This window comes from Papio anubis, chromosome 4, assembly GCF_008728515.1.
Source record: "Papio anubis isolate 15944 chromosome 4, Panubis1.0, whole genome shotgun sequence".
Taxonomy (NCBI): Eukaryota; Metazoa; Chordata; class Mammalia; order Primates; family Cercopithecidae; genus Papio; species Papio anubis.
In genome coordinates, this window is record NC_044979.1 from 6,594,357 (window position 1) to 6,616,411 (window position 22,055).

Sequence of the window (22,055 nt, forward strand, 5' to 3'; positions counted from 1 at the left end):
AACTCGCCTCCAGGTTCACGCCATTCTCCTGCCTCCAGCCTCCGGTAGCTGGAACTACAGGCGTCCGCCACCCGCGCCCGGCTAGTTTGCTGTTACCAGTAGAGCAATTTCACCATGTTAACCAGGATGGTCTCGATCTCGACCTCATTGATCCCGCCATGCGACACTCCCAAAGTGCTGGGATTGCAACTGAGCCACAGCCCGGCTTTTGGCGAATCTTGCTCTGTCCTCACCGGGCTGGGTGCGGTGGCACAATCTCAGCCTGCAACCTCCACCTCCAGTTCAAGTGATTGCTCCTGCCTCAGCCTCCGGTAGCTGGAACTGCTGGGTGACTGCCACCTGCCTTCCTGGCTAATAATTTTTTTTTGGGGAGGCGGGGTCTGCTCACGGTCGCCCAGGCTGGAGTGCAGTGGCTGGATCTCAGCTCACTGCAAGCTCACCTCCCGGGTTCACCATTCTCCTGCCTCAGCCTCGGAGTAGCTGGGACCACAGAGCCATACCCCACCTGGCTAGTTTTGTATTTTTTTAATTGTTAGAGGCGGGGTTTCACCGTGTGGCAGGATGGTCTTGATCTCTGACCTGCATTGATCACCCGTCTGGCTCCCAAAGTGCTGGGATTTCGGAAAACTGAGGAGCCACCCACGCCTGGCCAATTTTTTAATAATTTTTTAATAAGAGATGGGTTTCACCATATTTGTAGGATGGGTCTCCGATCCTCATTACTGGGAATAGAGTCACAAACCGCCCAGGCTGGAGTGCAGTGGCGATCACCGGCTCACTGCAAGCTCCGCCTCGGAGTTCACGTAATTCTCCTGCCTCAGCCTCCCGAGTAGCTGGGACTACAGGCGCCCACAACCGCGCCCGGCTAATTTTTTGTATTTTTAGTAGAGACGGGGTTTCACCGTGGTCTCGATCTCCTGACCTTGTGATCCGCCCGCCTCGGCCTCCCAAAGTGCTGGGATTACAGGCGTGAGCCACCGCGCCCGGCCGGTCTCGATCTATTGACCTTGTGATCCACCCGCCTTGGCCTCCCAAAGTGCTAGGATTACAGGTGTGAGCCACCATGCCCAGCCTCTCTCTCTCTTTTTTTTTTTTTTAGACAGAATCTTGCTCTGTCACCAGCCTGGAGTGCAGTGGCGCCATAGACATGAGCCACCGTGCCTGGCCTACTGTGGCAATTTGTAAACATTTTGATTTTGGGTTCAGGGGTACATGTGCAGATTTGTTATACAGATAAACTCATGTCATGGGGGTTTGTTGTAGGAATTATTTTGTCACAACTAAGCCTAGTATCCAATAGTTATTTTTTCTGCTCTTCTCCCTCCTCCCACCCTCCACTCTCAAGTAGGCCCCAGTGTGTGTTGTTCCTTTCTTTTCGTGCATGAGTTCTCATCATTTAGTTCCCAATTATAGGTGACAACATGTGGTATTTGGTTTCCTGTTCTTGCGTTAGTTTGTTAAGGAGAGTGGTCTCCAGCTCCGTCCATATTCCTGCAAAGGACATGATCTTGTTTTTGTTTTGTTTTTTTCTTGTTTGAGACAGAGTCTCACTCTATTGCCCAGGCTGGAGTGCAAGGGCATGGTCTCGGCTCACTGCAACTTCTACCTCCCTGTTCAAGCAATTCTCTTGTCTCAGCCTCCCGAGTAGCTGGGATTACAGGCATGCACACCACACCCGGTTAATTTCTGTATTTTTAGTAGAGACAGGGTTTTGCCATGTTGGCCAGGCTGGTCTCAAACTCCTGACCTCAGGTGATCTACCAGCCTTGGCCTCCCAAAGTGCCGGGATTACAGGCGTGAACCACTGATGATTTCTTTTTTAGGAGGTAAAACATTAATATGATTCTAAAAGTTAGAGCTGGCCAGTCATGGTGGCTCATGCATGTAATCCTGGCACTTTGGGGATGCCGAGGTTGGTGGATCACCTGAGATCAGGAGTTCCAGACCAGCCTGACCAACGTGGTGAAACCCCATCTCTACTAAAAATACAAAAATTAGCCAGGCGTGGTGGCAGGAGCCTGTAATCCCAGCTACTCAGAAGGCTGAGGCAGGAGAATCACTTGAACCCAGAGGCAGAGGTTGCAGTGAGCCAGAATTGTGCCATTGCACTCCAGCCTAGGTGACACAGCAAGACTCTGTCTCCAAAAAAAAAAAAAAAAAAAAATTGGAGCTGTCAAAAAAAGTTACATGTAGAGAAGCATCCCTCACCCCACCTCTTTTACCCTATTTTCATCCTCTATTTTTTCCAACCTATTTTTATCCACCCTCTGTAGATAAAGAATCCTGTTTGTTTCTCATGTATTTTTCCTGTGTTTCTTTTTACCCAGATGAGCAGAGACATGTGTATCTTTTTCTTTCCCCCTCCCTTGTTACAAGAAAGCTAGCAAACTGTAGACACCCCTTCCCATTTTGCCTTTTTCACTTAATGCTATATCCTGGAAATCATTCCTTACAAATGTATAGAGATCTTGGCCATTCTTTGTTGCAGCTGCATACTGCTCCATTTTGTGGCAGTGCCATATTGTTTTCAACCACTCTCCTATGTATATGCATTTAGGCCATTTCCAGGATTTTGCAATTACAAACCATGCTGCAATATGCTTTTTTGCATACATGTTTTTGCAATGTTGGAAATATGACTTCAAGCTAAATTCCTAGAATTAGGATTGCTGAGTGAAAAAGTTAATAAATGCATCATTTTGTTAGATAGTGCCAATTTCGGCCAGGTGCAGTGGCTCATGCCTGTAATCCCAGCACTTTAGGAGGCAGGAGGATCACTTGAGCCCAGGAGTTGTAAACCAGCCTAGGCAACATGGCGAAACCCCATCTCTATTAATTAAAAAAAAAAAAAAAAGATATTGCCAAATTCCTTTCCAAAAAGACCGTATGTTTTCATGTCTACCAGCAATTTCTGAGAGCGCTTCAAGTATCCTTTTAAACAAGAAGGGATGTTTCTGGAGCATTAAAACTGAAGTAACTTCAAAACCATGTTGTGCTCACACAAACAGGTGTGCACTTAATGGACTAAACTAGTTCAGCTGACATGTCGTCTTCATTAGGAACAGTGTGGAGACTGAAAAACTAATTTAGCCTAGAGCAGCTATTCAGTTGTAAAGTCTCCTTTCTCAAATATTTATTTACTATGTGAGGAAATATTTACTTTGTATAGAAGTGTGTGGAATGGACGAGGGGGTTGACCTACATATGTGGTTTGGTACACACATATCCTCATTACAGAGGGCATAATGAAGATAGAGGTGGTTTGGCACCATAGGAAAGGGAAAAAAGAAAAAAAAAAAAAAGACGGTAGAGGTGGCCTCCCAAGCATCCACTCTCACTCCTCTTGTTAGTGATTCACAATTTGTTGTTATTGTTGTCATTCACTGTTCTGCACACCTTTCCACAGAGCCTATGTGCTTTGAAAGAATGTCTGTACTCCAGATAGAAGTGGAGCACATGGGGCCAGGTGCAGTGGCTCACGCCTGTAATCCCAGCACTTTGGGAGGCCGAGGCGGGCGGATCACAAGGTCAGGAGTTCGAGATCAGCCTGGCCAATATGGTGAAACCCCGTCTCTACTAAAAATACAAAAATTAGCCAGGCGTGGTGGGGTGTGCCTGTAGTCCCAGATACTTGGGAGGCTGAGGCAGAAGAATCACTTGAACCCGGGAGGCAGAGGTTGCAGTGAGCCGAGATCGCGCCACTGCACTCCAGACTGAGTGACAGAGCGAGACTCAGTCTCAAAAAAAAAAAAAAAGAAAAAAAAAAGGAAAAAAAGAAGTGGGGCACACGGCTCAGGCCTAAGCTAACCAGACCAATCCCACTCCTGATGGTTGTTAATGTTTCAGATGTGGGTCTGCAACCCTAGGTAGAGAAGAGGCCAAGGTAGAAAATATGAATCTGAGGTAAAAAGAAATGAGGTACTTGTTTGCCTAATCAAGCCTCTCAATTAAACTAAACTTGAAGCCTGCCTTACCCTTGGACTTCTAGTGATGTCACCCGGTAAAGCCCATTTGTTTCAGTAAATAAGAGTTGGGTTTTCCGTGACTTGCAACCAAAACCATTCTAACTTACAAAACGAGCAACTTTAATATTACGTATGAGAAATACTTCATTGTTACATGCTCTTTCCCGGCGTTTTTGAAAACTAAACTAGGTGGGCGAAAAGTATATCTTTGCATGAAACTTTTTCATTCCAGAAAACATTTTGTCATCTTGATAATAATGACCAGTGCTACTACATCCAAATTTTTGTCTTTTTTTTTTTTTTTTTTTCCTGAGACGAAGAGTCTCACTCTGCCGCTCAGGCTGGAGTGCAATGGCGCAATCTCGGCTCACTGCAACCTCTGCCTCCCTGGTTTAAGCGATTCTCCTGCCTCAGCCTCCCTGAGTAGCTGGGATTACAGGCGCCCGCCACCATGCCCGGCTAATTTTCGTATTTTTAGTGTAGACAGGGTTTTTCACTATTTTGGCCAGGCTGGTCTCGAACTCCTGACCTCAAGTGATCCTCCTGCCCACCTCAAAAAGCAACTTGATAAATCCACAGGACCGGTATATTTTTAAAATTCTTTTAAATATAGTATACTTTTCTTTTTTTCCAGAATTAACCAGGAATCGCACACACAGCCTGAGGCTTTTAACCCGAGAACGGACAAAGGAGCCTGCTTGTGCAGTACAAGTATTTTTAAAGGTTAAACAAATTAAGTACATAAGGTCAGTTTTACCTAATGTAATAATAACGAACCAAAGTTTACAACAGGGAAGAAAAGCAAAGCACCAGCTGTCCCCGCCACCCCTGCCCGGTCTCCAAGGAGACGCTGGAGAGCGCCACGGGGGCCGCAGGAGTCTGACGTCACAGGAACTGGGGGCGGTGGTGGCCCGCACACCCTATTGCGCATGCTCCCGCCTCCCCGGCGCGGCCTGGCACAGTGCGCACGCGCGCGCGTGGGCTGGTTTGACGGGCAGTGGCGTCTGCGCCGTTGGTGAATGGCGCTGGTGGCGGGAAAGTTGAGTGTCTCTTGCGCCGAGCCTTCGGGGCGATGTGTAGTGACTTCCATAGGGCTGAGTCTGGGACCGAGGTGAGAGCCGCCGGGTTGGGAGCGAGGGAGATGGGAACAAGGCCGCAGGTGGCGAGGGGAGCCGAGGGAACCCGGGAGGCTGGGAGGCTTGAGGCGGCGCGGCCTGGCCAGGCTGGGACCGGGCTCTCGGCCTGGACACCGGCGATGCTTGCACCCTCTGCCACCTCTCACCTGGGCCCCAGGGGTCCGCCCCTGGGCAACCTGGAGTCCTCCGAGGTGCGAGGCCCGGGCGGAGGTGGAGGAAGTCTTTCTGGATAGTTTGGAAGACATGCTGTCTGCCCAGATCGATGTAACATAGGAGGTCTCTCCTCCCAAGAGTGATGGTCTAAAAACCCGTCACAAATTACTGTTGGAAGTGGCAAGCTATGCAAGAAAAGCTAGAAAAGAGAGGGGTCGCCCGTTGGAGCATTTGGAGCTTTTCTGGAACAGGTGGTGTTTGCGGAGGTTGCCTCACCTCCCTGTAGTCCACGTGTCTCTGCTTAGGGCATCTGGGGCCCCCCAGTATTCATTTCCAGCCCAGGTAACTCCAGAGCCACACAAGCCGATGGAGGCCCCTCAAGAATTGAACTAAGTGTCCAGCGCTTACTGTGTGTCAACTACGGGTTAAGGGATAGGAGTAAGCAACAAAAGACAACTTCTGCCATTAAATAACTAGTAAGGGAGGCTGCTGTAAGAATTACAGTATTGCACAACAGTTTGTTGTCCATTAGAGGGGCGGGAATCATGGAAGATGCAGGAGGAGATGACTGAAGTTCCAAGGACCATTTGAAATGATTTGGCAAGGAGAGGATGACATTCAGAGCGGAGACAGTCGGGAGTACATGGATTCTGAATTAAGCAAGAGCATGGCTTATTTAGATAACTGCAACTGTTTCTGTAAAATTGGAACAAAGGGAGTGAGGGACAATAGGTTGGGAAGTTAGTGCTCAGCAGTGGGCAGGGTATGAAGGAGGATCTTTTATGTAGATGAGAGAGGAAGCAATCTCAAAAGAGTCAGCAAACTTTTTTGTGGAGGGCCATATGGTAAATATTTAGGCTTTGCAGGCCATGCCGTTTCTGTCACAACCACTCAACTCTGCTGTTCTAACGGGAAGGCAGTCATAGATAAAGGCACATGGCAGCGTTCCAAGAAAGCTTTGTGTTTTGGATTTGGCTTTCTGGCCATAGTTTGACAATCCCTGTTCCTAAAGAGTAGAGCCACTGCTTAGTATAAGAACGGCTACAGTTAAAATCATATATATATATGTTTAAAAATATATTTATATATAATATATAGAAAGTATATAATATATAAAAACACATTTTTTATATATAAATATATATTTTTCGAGATGAAGTCTTCCTCTTCTTCCCAGGCTGAAACGCAGTGGTGCAATCTCAGCTCTCTGCAACTTCTGCTTCCCGGGTTCAAACGATTCTCCTGCCTCAGGCTCCCAAGTAGTTGGGACTACAGGCACGTGCCACCACACCCAGCTAACTTCTGTATTTTTAGTAGAGACAGGGTTTCCCTGTTTTGGCGAGGCTAGTCTGGAACTCCTGACCTCAGGTGATCCGCCTGCCTCAGCCTCCCAAAGTGCTGGGATTACAGGTGTGAGCCACTGCGCCCTGCCAAAACCTTATGTTTAAATGATTATTTGAAACCCAGGTTAAGGTCTGATGATTTTTGCCATCAGAACAAGCCTCACATCCAAAAAATGGGAGTGTAGCACAGTTAAGTCATGGAACAAAGAACTTAACATCCTATCATTTGCCTACCTTGTCTGTGTGGCAATCCTAAGCTAGTTCATATTATTCTGGAGTAGAGTGGGGTGGAATGGAGACTAGGAGCTAGGCGATTGGCGCTGCTCTGTTTTCCTTTTTATTAACAAAACCAGTTAAGCCAGCCTCTTTCCCTTTAAGTGTCTTGGGGAACTATGTGGCCACTGCCAAATTGGTTTGAACTCTAGCTTCTTTGCACATTCATCTACTTTGAGTTTACTTGGAGGGATTGTGTTGACGAATATATCTGAAGCCATAAGCTAACCCAAGAAACTGAAATAAGCTACTTTAAATTTTTTTTTTTTTTTTTTTTGAGGTAAGAGTCTCACTCTGTCGCCCAGGCCTGGAGTGCAGTGGCACGATCTCGGCTCACTGTAACCTCTGCCTCCTGGGTTCAAGCAGTTTTCCTGTCTCAGCCTCCTGAGTAGCTGGGACTACAGGCTCACGCCACCTTGCCTAGCTAATTTTTTTTTTTTTTAGCAGAGACCAGGTTTCACTATGTTGGCCAGGCTGGTCTTGAACTCCTGACCTTGTGATCCACCTGCCTTGGCCTCCCGAAGTGCTGGGATTACAGGCATGAGCCACCACGCCCAGCCTCCTTTAAAATTTTAATTCGCTAGAATTAGAACCTAATAAAATAGTTAACCTTTCTTGTGAATATCAGGGAAAATACATTTTATACGGGGTCTTCAAGAAAATAAAGTTGTAAGAATATTTTTTTAGGCTGGGTGTGGTGGCTCATGCCTGTAACCCCAGCACTTTGGGGGGTTGAGGTGGGCAGATCACCTGAGGTCAGGAGTTAAGAGAGAAACCCTGCCTCTACTAAAAATGAAAATTAGCTGGGTGTGGTGGTGGGCACCTGTAATCCCAGCTACTTGGGAGGGTGAGGGAGGAGAGTTGCTTGAACCCGGGAGGCAGGGGTTTCAGTAAGCCGACATCACGCCTCTGCAGTCCAGCCTGGGTGACAGAGCACGACTCGGTCTCAAAAAAAAACGAATATATTTTTAGCAGATTCTAGGGATGAAGTTTATGGTAAGCCAGGTGGAGAGTGGAGAACATATGTGCCCTTGATTTAAAGAAGACAAGCATTTGACTACAGTTTACAATAGACAATCTATTTTTACCTTTGCATAGTAGCAATCGGATTTTTACTTTTATGTCTCATTGAGATTGTGAGAAAAGATTCAGTAATTTGGGCAGTAGTTTGGTATCATCCACCAAATGGCTTCATTTGCGTATAGTTGTTAAATAATGGTGTACTTTGCATTTTTTCAAGAATGGTAATATGCCTTGAGTTTAAAAATAATTGGTAAATAAAAAATGGGAAGCGTGTCCAGTTTTGGTTGCTATGCACAGCATGCCATGTTTTTTTTCTTTAAAAAACTAACTCAATTATATTTATTTATAAAGCAGTTCATGTACATGGCAGAAAATTCCAATAGCACTGAAGTGAAAAGTAGGAAATGTCTCCACATTATCATTACCCAAGGATAGCCCTGTGAATATCTGTACATTCTTCCAGGAATTTTCTCATGACATATTTTGGAGGCTGAGATCTAGAGAATACTGGACTAGAAGTTCAGAAACCTTGGATCTGCCAGGAGCAAGCATTGTGATTTTGGATAAGTCATTTAACCTTTGCTGTACTTTTGTGAAATGAGGGTGGTAGACTGATTTCTCAGTTCCCTTATAGCTCATATACTTCTTTGTATCCTTTGAACTAAACACAGTGTCTGCATAGTAAACGTAGATTTACTGATAATAAAGGTTGGCTTTCTTAAAAAGAAAAGCTACAGGGTGGTCTTTTTGCTAGAGGCAAATATTACATAAGACAAATATTTAATATTTCTTGTAAAATAATAATTGGTGTTGTGTAATCACAGACTTTTAGAATAATGCTTATCACCTTTTATCTTTGCTTCCTTTTTACCCAGAATAGAATCCATATTCCTTCATTATAATTATTCCATTATAATTGCCATCAAATTACTTGCCTCTTAACACCTCTAATCTATTTACCCAACCATGGTGAAAACCAACTGTCTACTTCCACTCAGCTGAATATTACTGGAGAAAATCACAACTAGGCTGACTTGATTTTATTTTAAATTTGTATATTTTCATGTTTTTGAGAAAGGGTCTCGCTCTGTTAGGCTGGATGACACTGGCATGATTACAGCTCTCTGCAGCCTTGACCTCCTGGGGTCAGGTGATTCTCCCACCTCAGCCTCCCGAGTAGCTAGAACTAAAGGGACACACCACCTTGCCTGGCTAATTTTTGTATTTTTTGTAGTGATGGGGTTTCACCATGTTTCCCAGGCTGGTCTCAACTCCTGGGCTCAAGTGATCCACCTGCCTTGGCCTCCCAAAGTGTTGGGATTACAGGTGTGAGCCACGGTGCCTGGCTCCATTTTAAATTTATATTCATCAATCTTAAATGGGCACCCAGTCTAACTATATTTCTCTAGTAATTCACTTTCTCACTACAAAACATCCAACCTTCTCCTGGAATTCCAGACTCATGTTCTATCATCTTGACATCACTATGTGTATGTTTAATAGGAATCCCAGATTTAACATATTCATCCTCAATTGTGTCTAGATCCAGGGAAAATACAATAAAGAGTATATGTATTAGAGAAGGGTCTTGTATGTATCAATGTTAAATTTATGATTGTGATTGTAATGTGACTATGCAGAATACCTTTTTCCTCTTTTTTGGGTTTATTATTTTGGTTTTGTTTGTTTTTGTTTGTTAGGAATATCTTTTTGCTTAGATACATATTAAAGTAAATGAGGGGAAGTTCAACAAAAGAAAAAGTTAACTCAGATTTGGCAAAATGTTAGCAATTGGTGGATCTAGGTGAAATTACTGGGTGTTCACTGTACTATTCTTACACTTTCTCTGGAGGTTTTCCTTTTTTTTTTTTTTTTTTTGAGATAGAGTCTTGCTCTGTCGCACAGGCTGGAGTACAGTGGCCTGATCTCGGCTCACTGCAGCCTCCGCCTCCTGGGTTCAAGTGATTCTCCTGCCTCAGCCTCCTGAGTAGCTGGGATTACAGGCACCTGCCACCATGCCCGGCTAATTTTTGTATTTTTAGTAGAGATGGGGTTTCACCATATTGGCCAGGCTGGTCTTGAACTCCTGACCTCGTGATCCACCCGCCTTGGCCTCTCATAGTGCTGGGATTACAGGCGTGAGCCACCGCACCCGGCCAAATTTTTCAAAATTTAAAACTTGGGGGCAAAACCTTAATGTGCCTCAAACTGAAGTCTTGTTGACCACCACACACGTGCACTCACCCCCAGCCTGCTGCTTTTCAGGTCTTCCCTGTCTTGTTAAATGGCGGCTTCATTCTACCTGGTGCATAAGCCAAACACCTTGGAGTCCTCCTTGACTCTGCTTGTTCTCACATATCTCCTGTCAGTCCACTTGATTCATAAGCAAATTCTGTCTCCTGTACATTCAACATACATTGTGAAACTGACCACTCCTCACTGTCTTTACCGCAGCCATCATTCCCGCTGCTGTCGCCAGCACCTCCTTTTATTGCGGCAACCTAAATGGTCTCCGCTTCCAACCTTTCCACACTTACCCCAGGCTATTTTCTACATAATATCCAGAGTGATTCATTTTAAACATAAGCAGACTCTACTGCCAAAAGCTTCCCAGAGGCTCCCATATCATTTACAGTAAAATCCAGAGTCCTTATCCTCTAATATAGCATCACCCTGTAGCCCCACCCATACCCTCTGTCTCAGTCTCCTGCCCTTTTGTTCTCATCTCCTGCTCTCCCAGTCTTCTTCAGACATTGTCCCTTGAATATGCCAAACATGGTTCCATGTCAGAGCTGTTGGCACTTCCTGATCATTCTGCCTCGATTGTGCTTCCCTCAGAAATTCACATAGCTCACTTCCTCAGGTGCTTCCAGTTTTCGCTCAGATGTCAGCAAACAGGAGAAGCCTTTCCTGCTCATCCGTGTGGAGCAGCCCTCCTGTCAGCCCTGACTCCTTTACCGTTTGTTCTTTTTTTTTTTTGAGATGGAGTCTTGCTTTTTTTTTGAGGTGGAGTCTTGTTCTTGTCCCGGCTGGAGGGCAGTGGTGCTATCTCGGCTCAATGCAACCTCTGCCTCCCGAATTCAAGCGATTCTCCTGCCTTAGCCTCCCGAGTAGCTGGGACTGTGGGTGTGTACCACCACACCCAGCTAATTTTTGTATTTTTAGTATAGACCGGGTTTCGCTATGTTAGCCAGGCTGGTCCCGAACTCCTGACCTCAGGTGATCCTCCTGCCTTAGCCTCCCAAAGTGCTGGCATTACAGGCGTGAGCTACTGCACCTGGCCAAGTGTTCATTTTATATTTACTCAAATACTATGATTTTTCAGTTAATAAGGGTTGCTCCTAAAAAAAAGGGGGGGAATTATGATTTTATCCTTCTGAAAATTATATATACTGATTTCTTTTCAGAATTTCCTCTTCCTAAAGTAGAGTAATATTTTTTTCTCTTCTTGGGCCAAAAGAAGATAAAAGTAAATAAATAATAGAGTCATAATTTTTGCTCCTAGGAAAGGGCAACTTCTGTACTTGTGAGATGGGTCCCCTCCGTCCCATGCGTCCTCCTCAAGGACATCACACCTGCCGTCCTTCCCGCTTCAGTCGTTTTTTCTCTGCCTTGTGCATTTTTTCTCCCCGTCTTTTCCATCAGGATCCCAACCTAAACAATGGAAACAAGACAAACGAAAGACCTCCCTCTCCACCACCCGCCACCCCAGTTCTGTACCCTTCATTACAGCGATGAGTGGTCTGTGCTCTCTGCCCCCACTTCCTCCTCTCACAGCAGCCTTAGCCCACTGTGTTCTGCTTCCCTCTCCACCCTGTTCATTGAAAGTGCTCCCATCACGGTGATCAACCACCAGCTGCCAGCGCGGCACTCGTTTCTGTGTCCTCCTCCTACTGGACCTCACAGTTGATCACGTATCTTCCTTCCCTTAGGACTCTTAAGGGCCTGCCTCAGTCCAACTTAGGCCTAAAGGAATGCAGGAAAATGCATGCTTCCTGCAGGCAAGCTGTCTGAGGAGGGGGCAGATTCATGCATGTCTAGTTTCTGCTCTTAAAATTACCCGTAGAAAAATCTCTCTTTCCCGGAAGAAGAGAGAAGGAAAAGATGGGAGAAGATGCCAGAAGTATTTTTCCAGCGGAATTCTTCCCATACAAATGGGGTAATGAGTATCTCACCATCAGGAAGCTCCTGCAGTTTTGATTTTGTGCTTTCCTGCCTCTTGCTATGATCTTGCATATAGATTATTTTTATGTCTAAATGAAATTTTGAAGCAGTCTGATAAAATTTTCTAATCTTAAGGATTCATTTAATGGAATTAACAAACTGGGAAACTTTTTTTTTTTTTTTTTGAGACGGAGTCTCGCTCTGTCGCCCAGGCTGGAATGCAGTGGCCGGATCTCAACTCACTGCAAGCTCCGCCTCCCGGGTTTACGCCATTCTCCTGCCTCAGCCTCCCGAGTAGCTGGGACTACAGGCGCTTGCCACCTCGCCCGGCTAGTTTTTTGTATTTTTTTAGTAGAGACGGGGTTTCACCGGGTTAGCCAGGATGGTCTCGATCTGCTGACCTCGTGATCCGCCCGTCTCGGCCTCCCAAAGTGCTGGGATTACAGGCTTGAGCCACCGCGCCCGGCCTGGGAAACTTCTTAAATTTAAAATTTAGTACTACAATCATGATAAACTGTCCATGAAAACAACTTCTAAAAAATAGTCACGTATAGATAATTTTCGCTTGACTTTTTATGTATTCTTCTATTTTCCCTTTCCTCTTACAGGATGATTGCTTTTTAAAAAGTAATTATAAGGCCGGGCATGGTGGATCCACGGGGCCAGGAGATCGAGACCATCCTGGCTAACATGGTGAAACCCCATCTCTACTAAAAATACAAAAAAAAAAAAAAACATTAGCCAGGCATGGTGGCGGGTGCCTGTAGTCCCAGCTACTCGGAAGGCTGAGGGAAGAGAATGGTGTCAACCCGGGAGGTGGAGCTTGCAGTGAGCTGAGATCGTGCCACTGCACTCCAGCCTGGGTGACTGAATAAGACTCTGTCTCAAAAAAAAAAAAGTAATTAAGAAAGCAGCAGCCCTTCAGGGAATATACTTAGAAAACAATGGTATTTGAGTAATAGTTGTCTTTTCTATAAAATTTAGACAAATGCTTTACTGAAGAGCCAGTACCATACCTTGAAGGACAACTGAATTTTCAAAGTGGCAGAGAAGTCTGATTTCACATGTGATGGAGAATTAGTCCTCTGATTCTAGGAAATGCGGTGATAAGGGCCAAGCTTTACATCGATCCCACATGTCTTCACATCACTACAGCTCTCCTCTGCCTCCTACTCATTCCAGCTGCTCTCTGCTTTCCCTGTGCTACCAGGTTACACACACATTTTTGCTTGAAGTGAACTGCCTCTACATATCAGTAGTACAACTATTAAGACTTGTATTTGGTCGGGCGCAGTGGCTCAGGCCTGTAATCCCAGCACTTTGGGAGGCCAAGGCAGGTGGATCACCTGAGGTCAGGAGTTCGAGATCAACCTGGCCAACATGGTGAAACCCCATCTCTATGAAAAATACAAAAATTAGCCAGGCGTAGTGGCTCACGCCTGTAATCCCAGCTACCTGGGAGGCTAAGGCAGGAGAATCACTTGAACCTGGTAGGCGGAGGTTGCAAAGAGCCAAGATCCTGCCAATGCACTCCGGCCTGGGCAACAGAGCGAGACTCCGTCTCAGGAAAAAAAAAAAAAAGAATTGTATTCACTGTTTTGTATTCAGGGGTAAAAAAGACAAAGGAAAAAAAAATATTCAACATGTAGGTGGAAATCCAGGCCTCTTACAGAGCAAGGTTGGGAATATTTGGTTTCGCATGTTTGCTTCTTTAGGTAGCCTTTTCCACTGCTTAAACTGGTTTGAAACCTTGCCAGTGAGTGGGGTCCATTTCCAAGCAGATTTAATCACAAAAGGGGTGAGGAGATAAACCTTTATCCAAATGGGTCTTGTATTGGGCCATTCTTGCATTCCTAAGGAATACCTGAGTCTGGATAATTTATTTCAAAAGAGGTTTAATTGGCTCCCGGTTCTGCAGGCTGTACAGGAAGCATAGTGGCATCTACTTCTGGGGAGGCCCCAGGAAGCCTCCAATCATGGTGGAAGGCACAAGAGCAGGCCCGTCACCTGGTGAAAGCAGGAGCAAGAGGAGAGAGAATAGTGGAGAGGGATGTGTGACACGTTTTTAAGTGACTAGATCTCTTGTCATGGGCTCACTTATCACCAAGGGGATGGGCCCAACGCATTCAGAAGGATCTGCCCCCGTGATCCAAACACCTCCCACCATCAGGCCCTACCTCCAACAACGGGGATTATGATTCAACGTGAGATTTGGGTGGGGACAAATAGACAAACTATATCAGGTCTTATGTACATGTTTGTTTTATACATGTCATTCATTTCTGGTTAATTTAAGCACTCCTTGCTGTAGTGTAGGCTTTTTTTTTTTTTTTTTTTTTTTTTTTTTTTGAGGTGGAGTTTTGCTCTTGTCGCCCAGGCTAGGGTGCAATGGCATGATCTCAGCTCACTGCAACCACCACCTCCTGGGTTCAAGCGATTCTCCTGCCTCAGCCTCCTGAGTAGCTGGGATTACAGGCACCTGCCACCACGCCCAGTTAATTTTTTGTATTTTTATTAGAGGGCGGTTTCGCCATGTTGTCCAGGCTGGTCTTGAACTCCTGACCTCAGGTGATCCACCCACCTTGGCCACCCAAAGTGCTGGGATTAGAGGCATGAGCCACCATGCCTAGACTAGCGTAAGCTTTTCTAAAGGGTGTTTAAAAGCAATTATGTGGGCCAGGCGTGGTGGCTCAGTGAGCCTGTAATCCCAGCACTTTGGGAGGCCAAAGTGGGCGGATCACCTGAGTTCAGCAGTTCCAGACCAGCCTGACCAACATGGCAAAACCCTGTCTCTACTGAAAATACAAAAATTACCTGGCATGGTGGCACGTGCCTGTAATCCCAGCAACTCAGGAGGCTGAGGAAGGAGAATTGCTTGAACCCGAGAAGACGGAGGTTGCAGTGAGCTGAGATCATGCCACTTCACTCCAGCCTGGGTGATAGAGTGAGACTCGGTCTCAAAAAAAAAAGAAAGTCTATATAATATGTATTCTACTAAATAGCCAATATACTGATTGCCCTAAAACAGAGCAATGTTAGTACCTTGATGGTAGTCATAAGGATGTGTACTCATGGACTTCTGTGTAATAGAGGTTTGCATCAGTTATCCAAACCTGAACATCTAAATAGTTGGAGGTTCTTTACTCTCCCCATTCTTTCCCAGTTCTGCCTGCACATGCCTTGTTTGCCTATAGTTTAATAGGCAGCTATTAAGTTTCTACCAAGCATAAAGCATTGCATTTTGGAATTGGTAACCAAGCCAGTATTGATCTCTTTCCTTTTAAGTGTTTATATCCAGATGAGGGAGACTGGCTGGCAATGTGTTCTTAAGGATAGTAATAGCTTCATGGAGGGAAGGAGCCTTGAAGAGTGCCCAGAATTTTCATTCATTCAGTAGGGAATTTACTTGGAGGAAATAGGGTAAAGATATTCCAGGTAGAAGGAAAAAAGGCATTTCTCTATCAGTGCACAGTTTATATGTACCTGAAATAACTATGTACCAAAATCTCTCACTCAAAATTAAAAGTCACTCTCATGCAGGTTAGAATTGGCCAACTCTCTTTTATGCCCTCACAATGCCCCATGTGTATTTCTGTTACAGCACCTGCCTAACTTTATTGTACCTTTTTTTTTTTTTTACAACTTTTTGACTCCTTAGTTTAAATAGGTCACACTATGTTGCTAGTGAGGTCTCACTGTGTTGCTAGCCTTGGCTCAAGAAAGTGCTGGGATTACAGGCATGAGCCACGATGCCCTGCCTCCCCATCAATTTAGTTGAAAACAGCAACTGTGTTGGCTACATCTTTATATCCCTAGCACTTACCGCAGTTCCTGGAACATACTTGACTTGCATGAAATGTTCACCGGTAAATGGCCGGGCGCGGTGGCTCACACCTCTAATCCCAGCACTTTGGGAGATTGGGGCAGGCAGATCACTTGAGGTTAGGAGTTCGAGACCAGCCTGGCCAATGTGGTGAAACTCCATCTCTACTAAAAATAGAAAAAGTAGCTGGATGTGGTGGTGGGTGCCTGTAATCCCAGTTACTCAGGAGGCTGAGGCAGGAGAATCACTTGAACCCAGGGGTTTGCAGTGAGCTGAGATTGCGCCTCTGCACTCCAGCCTGGGCGACAGAGTGAGATTCCGTAAAATGTTTACCATTAAATGTCTGTATAATTGAGCATTATCCCTTTTGCAGACTACAAGCTTGCTCCAGCAATGCTGCTGCTGCTGAAGACGTTTGGGACACCTTGTTAGTGTTCAAGTTTCCACTAAAGGAATGGTTGAAAGAAGTCAGATAGTTGCCCAGACAGGACTTCAGATGGCTTTCCTCCTGTTTTTTATTTTTTATTTTTTATTTTATTTTTTTTTTTATTTTTTGAGACGGAGTCTTGCTCTGTCGCCCGGGCTGGAGTGCAGTGGCCGAATCTCAGCTCACTGCAAGCTCCGCCTCCCGGGTTTACGCCATTCTCCTGCCTCAGCCTCCTGAGTAGCTGGGACTACAGGCGCCTGCCACCTCGCCCGGCTAGTTTTTTGTATTTTTTAGTAGAGACGGGGTTTCACTGTGTTAGCCAGGATGGTCTCGATCTCCTGACCTCGTGATCCGCCCGTCTCGGCCTCCCAAAGTGCTGGGATTACAGGCTTGAGCCACCGCGCCCGGCCTCCTCCTGTTTTTTAATTTTTACCTTTATTTTTCTGTAGAGGTGGGATCTCACTATGTTGCCCAAGCTAGTCTTGAACTCTTGGCCCCAAGTACTCCTCCTGCCTCAGCCTCTCAAAGTGCTTGGATGACAGGTGTGAACCACTGCACCTGGCCTGATTTTCAGTTTAATAGGTCCAAAAACTCAGTTTAGTCCTTGTACTCATATTTGATTAGTCTTAGTGATACTGAGGTTGTATAGTGCAGTCGAAAAATTCCAGGCTTTGAGAATCACAGAGATCTTGATTAAATACTGGCTCTGGCATTTACCAGTTTTCTCATGTGAAAAGCAGAATAGTAACAAATAGGGTTGATGTAACAATTAAAGGATATAATATAAAGAATGTACTGCTGATACTGCAGTAAGCTCAAATAACTATTATTAGATAGCTATTGTTACAATAATAGAACTTAGCAGATGCTGATTTACAATCCAAATATCAAATCTATTGACTCACAATATTAGTGAAACTGTCAAATAGATTAAAATTGTTATGTCCACTGTGTATTCTTTTCTAGTTAGGAAATTTTGCCTTGGAAAGGTTGCTTAGAGAATTAAGAGAAACAGTTTGTCATAATGGCTACCATCACCAAGCTCTGATGCCTGATGTATTAGTCTTCCCTAAGAGGATTAAACTGTCACGTCAAGCAGAATTTACTTGGGTTCCCTTTATCCTGGACACTTAACAAACTCTTCTTTCGCTCTGAAACTGCAGGTTGACCATACCTTGCTTCTATTGACTCTTTCGTTGAATCTGCACATCATTAATTTTAATTTTTTATAATAGGCCTATGTCAGATTTTTGGAGTACCTCTTTTCTTGTCCATGGAGGATATGTTCCAAGACCCCCAGTGGATGCTGAAACTACAGATAGTAATGAACCCTATATATACTATGTTTTTTCCCATACAGTAATGAACAGGTAGTGAATACAGCATGGATATGCTGGATAAAGGGATGATTCATGTCCCACTTGGGGCAGAACAGGATGGTACGATATTTTATTATGCTACTCAGAATGACATGCAATTGAAAACTTGTATATTTCTAGAATTTTCTGTGTAATAGTTAAGAACTGTGGTTGGCTATAACTGAAACCACAGAAAATGAAACTGCAGATAAGGGGGGACAAGTGTATTTTCTGCTTATGTTTAGAAGTTTCTCTTTTTTTTTTTGAGATGGAGTCTCGTTCTGTCTCCTAGGCTAGAGTACGGTGGTGCGATCTCGGCTCACTGCAACTTCCACCTTCTGGGTTCAAGTGACTCTCCTGCCTCAGCCTCCCGAGTAGCTGGGATTACAGGCGCCCACCACCACACCTGGCTAATTTTTTGTATTTTTAGTAATGATGGGGTTTCACCATGTTGGCCAGGCTGGTCTCGAACTCCTGACCTCAGGTGATCCACCTGCCTCGGACTCCCAAAGTGCTGGGATTATGGGTGTGAGCCACAATTACAATTGTTAATTGTAATATTAACAATTCGCTTGGCTTGTGAATTGTAATAATATTATCCATTACTTGTAAATTTAAATCCATTTCCTATTTCTGGGAGGTTCTTTCACCCCCTTTATAATTCAGTATACTCTGCTTTGACATTGTAAAACATTGCTTTGGATATTCTCAATGGTGGACAGTTTTTCTCCTTTGAAAATAAATTTGATTTTTTAAGTAACAGAGGAAAGTCTGATGCAGATTGCCTAATCCTTGTGAGTAACTAAGAGGAGCAATACTATCTTCACTCAAAAGAGTCCTGTCAATAAAATTATAATGCTTTTTTTTTTTTTTTGAGATGGAGTTTCGCTCTTGCTGCCCAGGCTGGAGTGCAGTGGTGGGATCTTGGCTCATCGCAACCTCTGCCTCGGATTCAAGTGATTATCCCGCCTCAGCCTCCTGAGTAGCTGGGATTACAGGCATGTGCCACCACACTTGGCTAATTTTGTATTTTTAGTAGAGATACGGTTTCTCCATGTTGGGCAGGCTGGTCTCGAACTCTCAATCTCAGGTGATCCACCCTCCACCTCCCAAAGTGCTGGAATTACAGGCGTGAGCCACCACGCCTGGCCTATAATACTTTCTTGAATACTATTTTGCCAGGATTTCTCAGGGGTGAGGATTCTAAAGTGTTTTGAGTAATGACAGTAAGAGTAAACAATTGGAGTGTCTTCCCAAGTTAATCTAATGAGGATGTTATTCATTCGTATACATGCCTTTGAAGATATTTTGTAGTTGTTTCCACGTGCTCTTTCTTGTCCATGAAAGCCTCTCCGTCTTGCTGAGCGCGGTGGCTCACGCCTGTAATCCCAGCACTTTGGGAGGCTGAGGCAGTTGGATCGCCTGAGGTCAGGAGTTTGAGACCAGCCTGACCAACATGGCGAAACCCCATCTCTACTAAAAATATAAAAATTAGCAAGGCATGGTGGCACATGCCTGTAATTCTAGCTACTCAGGAGGCTGAAGCAGGAGAATCGCTTGAACCCAGGAGGCAGAGGTTGCAGTGAGCCGAACTTGTACCACTGCACTCCAGCCTCGATGACAAAGCGAGATTCTGTCTCAAAAAAAAAAAAAAATCTGTATTTTTCTTTGAGTTATACTCTTGCGGTCTTATAGCCCAGTGGTTCTTATACGTTGTAGCCTTAGAACTACAGAACACATTTAAAAATGGGAGATTCCACTGGGCATGGTGGCTCATGCTTGTAATCCCAGCACTTTGGGAGGCTAAGGTGGGAGAATTGCTTGAGCCCAGGAGTTCGAGACCAGCCCGGACAACACAGGGAGACCCTGCCTCTGCAAAAAGTAAAAAAATTAGCCGGGTATGGTGGCACATACCTGTGGTCCCAGCTACTCAGGAGGCTGATATGCAAGGATCTCATGGGCCCAAGAGGTCACGACTGCAGAGAGCCATGATGGCATCACTGCACTCCAGCCTGGGTGACAGAGCAAGACCCTGTCTCAAAAAAAAAATTGAAGAATCTAAAGAGCTTTTGTTTATGTTATATGTATCCATGAAACAGAAATTTAAATTTTTAAAATATTTACATTCATGTACAGTGACACACACATTGAATATTTTCATAAAACATTTTTATGAAAAATAGCTGTATTTTTCTAAGAAAAATCTTAGAAAAGTGACGTTGTTTTACATATTTGCAAATCTTTTTAATATCTGGCTTAATAGAACTGGGTTCTTATGCAGTCTGTTATCATATGTTGATCGGGTTAAAGTACACGAAGAACATCCATCCTCTCAGAGAAAGTCACGTTGGGAAAGGGAGGAGTATTTTAAGACCTTTTCAGAGAATTATAGATATTCTTCTTGGTTACTGTACCAAACCTTGACAAGTAGTAGTTTTCCTAAAGGCTAACTATAATGTGGGATATAAAATCTTAAGACCTTGGCCAGGTGCAGTAGCTCACACCTGTAATTGCAGCACTTTGGGAGGCCAAGGCAGGTGGATCACTTGAGCCTAGGAGTTCGAGACCAGCCTGGGCAACATAGTGAGACCCTGTCTCCTAAAAATAACAAAAAATTAGCTGGACATAGTGGCACGAGCCTGTAGTCCAGCCACTTGGGAGGCCGAGGTGGGAGGATCACTTGAGCCTGGGAGGTTGAGGCTCATCGTGCCATTGTACTCCAACCTGGGTGATGGGAGTAAGTTACACCCTGTCTCAAAAAAAAAAAAAAAAAAGTCTGTCTTACAGTTGGAGTGAAATCTACCCAGGAATGATTTCACATCATGCATCTTTTGGATGGTTCACTGAGTTATGTGTTAGGCACAGTTCTCCAGAGGAGAAACACAACCAATAGGATACATGTAGATACATAAGAGGAAATTTATTATGGAAATTGGCTCACATTGTTACCAGGGCGGCAAGTCCAGTTGGGATCCACAGTCCTCAGTTCTTGTCTTCTTGGAAGAAAGAATTCAGCCAAGACAGAAGTAGATTCAAGGCAGGAGTGAAGGTTTTTTGAAGTAACGTTCACTTGGAAGGGACCAAATGGACAACTTGAAATATTGAATGCCCCTATTTCCTGATCCTTCCTGGTCTCCTCTCATCCTTCTCCTTGGGTGGGCTGCTGGCTAATTGCCTCATGTGCAGTGACTTGCCAGTATCTGAAAGGGTCCACGGGTGCCATTTGGTGTGTGGAGTTCTGTGCATGCTTGCGTAGGGCAATTTTCCCTTACTGGTCTACTGCTCCCAGAGGAGGGTCATGTACTGGTCACACTCCACCATTTTGCTCCTTACTGCACATTCCTGGACGTATTTGCTCAATTCCTAGGATCTTATCAGGAAGTTGTTGCCCATAAGCCCAAGATGTTTCCTGTTAGGAAATTTTCCCCTCCCTGGTGCCAGCTGCAACCAGTTATCATTCCTGAAGAGGCCACCTGGACATTCCTTGGGGCCTGTCCTGCCCCACTCACACCTGCCTGTCTACCTACTCTAACAGCGTGATTATGGAGGCCAAGAATTCCCAGACACACCATCTGCAAGCTGGGGAACCAGAAAGCCTGTGGTGTAATTCAGTCTGAGTCTGAAGGGCTGAGAGGCAGGAGGGCCCATGGTGGAACTCCCAGTCCAGGGCTTTAAAGGCTTGAGAATGGTGAAGGGTTGTGGGACAGGCAGCACTGGGGTAAGTCCCAGAATCAGGGGCTCCGATATCTGAGGGCAGGAGATGGGTGTCCCAGCTCAAGAAAAGAGGGATTGGAGGATGCCCGTCCACATTGGTGAGGATGGATCCTCTTTAATCAGTCTACTGATTGAAATGCTCATGTCCTCCAGAAACACCCTCATGACACACCCAGAAATCATGCTTTACCAGCTATATGGGCATCTCTTAACCTAATCTAGTTGACACATACAATTAACCATCACAGCCACCTTCAGGCTTAATAAGTCTCTAGAAGAACTCAGAACTCAATGAAAGCTGTTATGCTCATGGTTATGGTTTGCAACAGCAAAAGGATATAGATTAAAATCAGCCAAGGGAAGAGACACAATAGGACAAAGTTCAGGAAGTTCCAAGCACAGAGCTTCCAGCTGTCCTCTCCCAGTGGAGTCATCAGCAGTGCTAAATTCTCCCAGCAGCAATGTGTGACAATAGACAGAATATTGGCAAGCAGGGAATCTCAGCTAGACTCTGATGTCCAAAGGTTTTATTGGGGCTCTGCCATGTGGACATAGTCAACTGCCTGCATAGCTGACCTTAGCTTCCAGCACCTCCAGGTTGGCCTGTCACTGCATGACCCAAAGCCCCCACTATAAATCATTCTTGTGTAGCCCAAGGTTCCCTTGTAAACAGACA

At 45.0% G+C, this 22,055-nt stretch overlaps 1 protein-coding gene across 1 annotated transcript in view; it reads left to right on the forward strand.

Moving 5' to 3' along the window:
• The first annotated feature begins 4,476 nt into the window (after window positions 1–4,476).
• The window catches only part of XRCC2 (X-ray repair cross complementing 2), a 33,225-nt gene continuing 15,646 nt past the window's right edge, over window positions 4,477–22,055 (forward strand). The window contains exon 1 of the mRNA XM_003896902.4: window positions 4,477–5,076. Within this exon, the coding sequence (XP_003896951.1) occupies window positions 5,038–5,076 (39 nt within the window). The 5' untranslated portion in view covers window positions 4,477–5,037. The remainder of the gene's footprint in view (window positions 5,077–22,055) is intronic.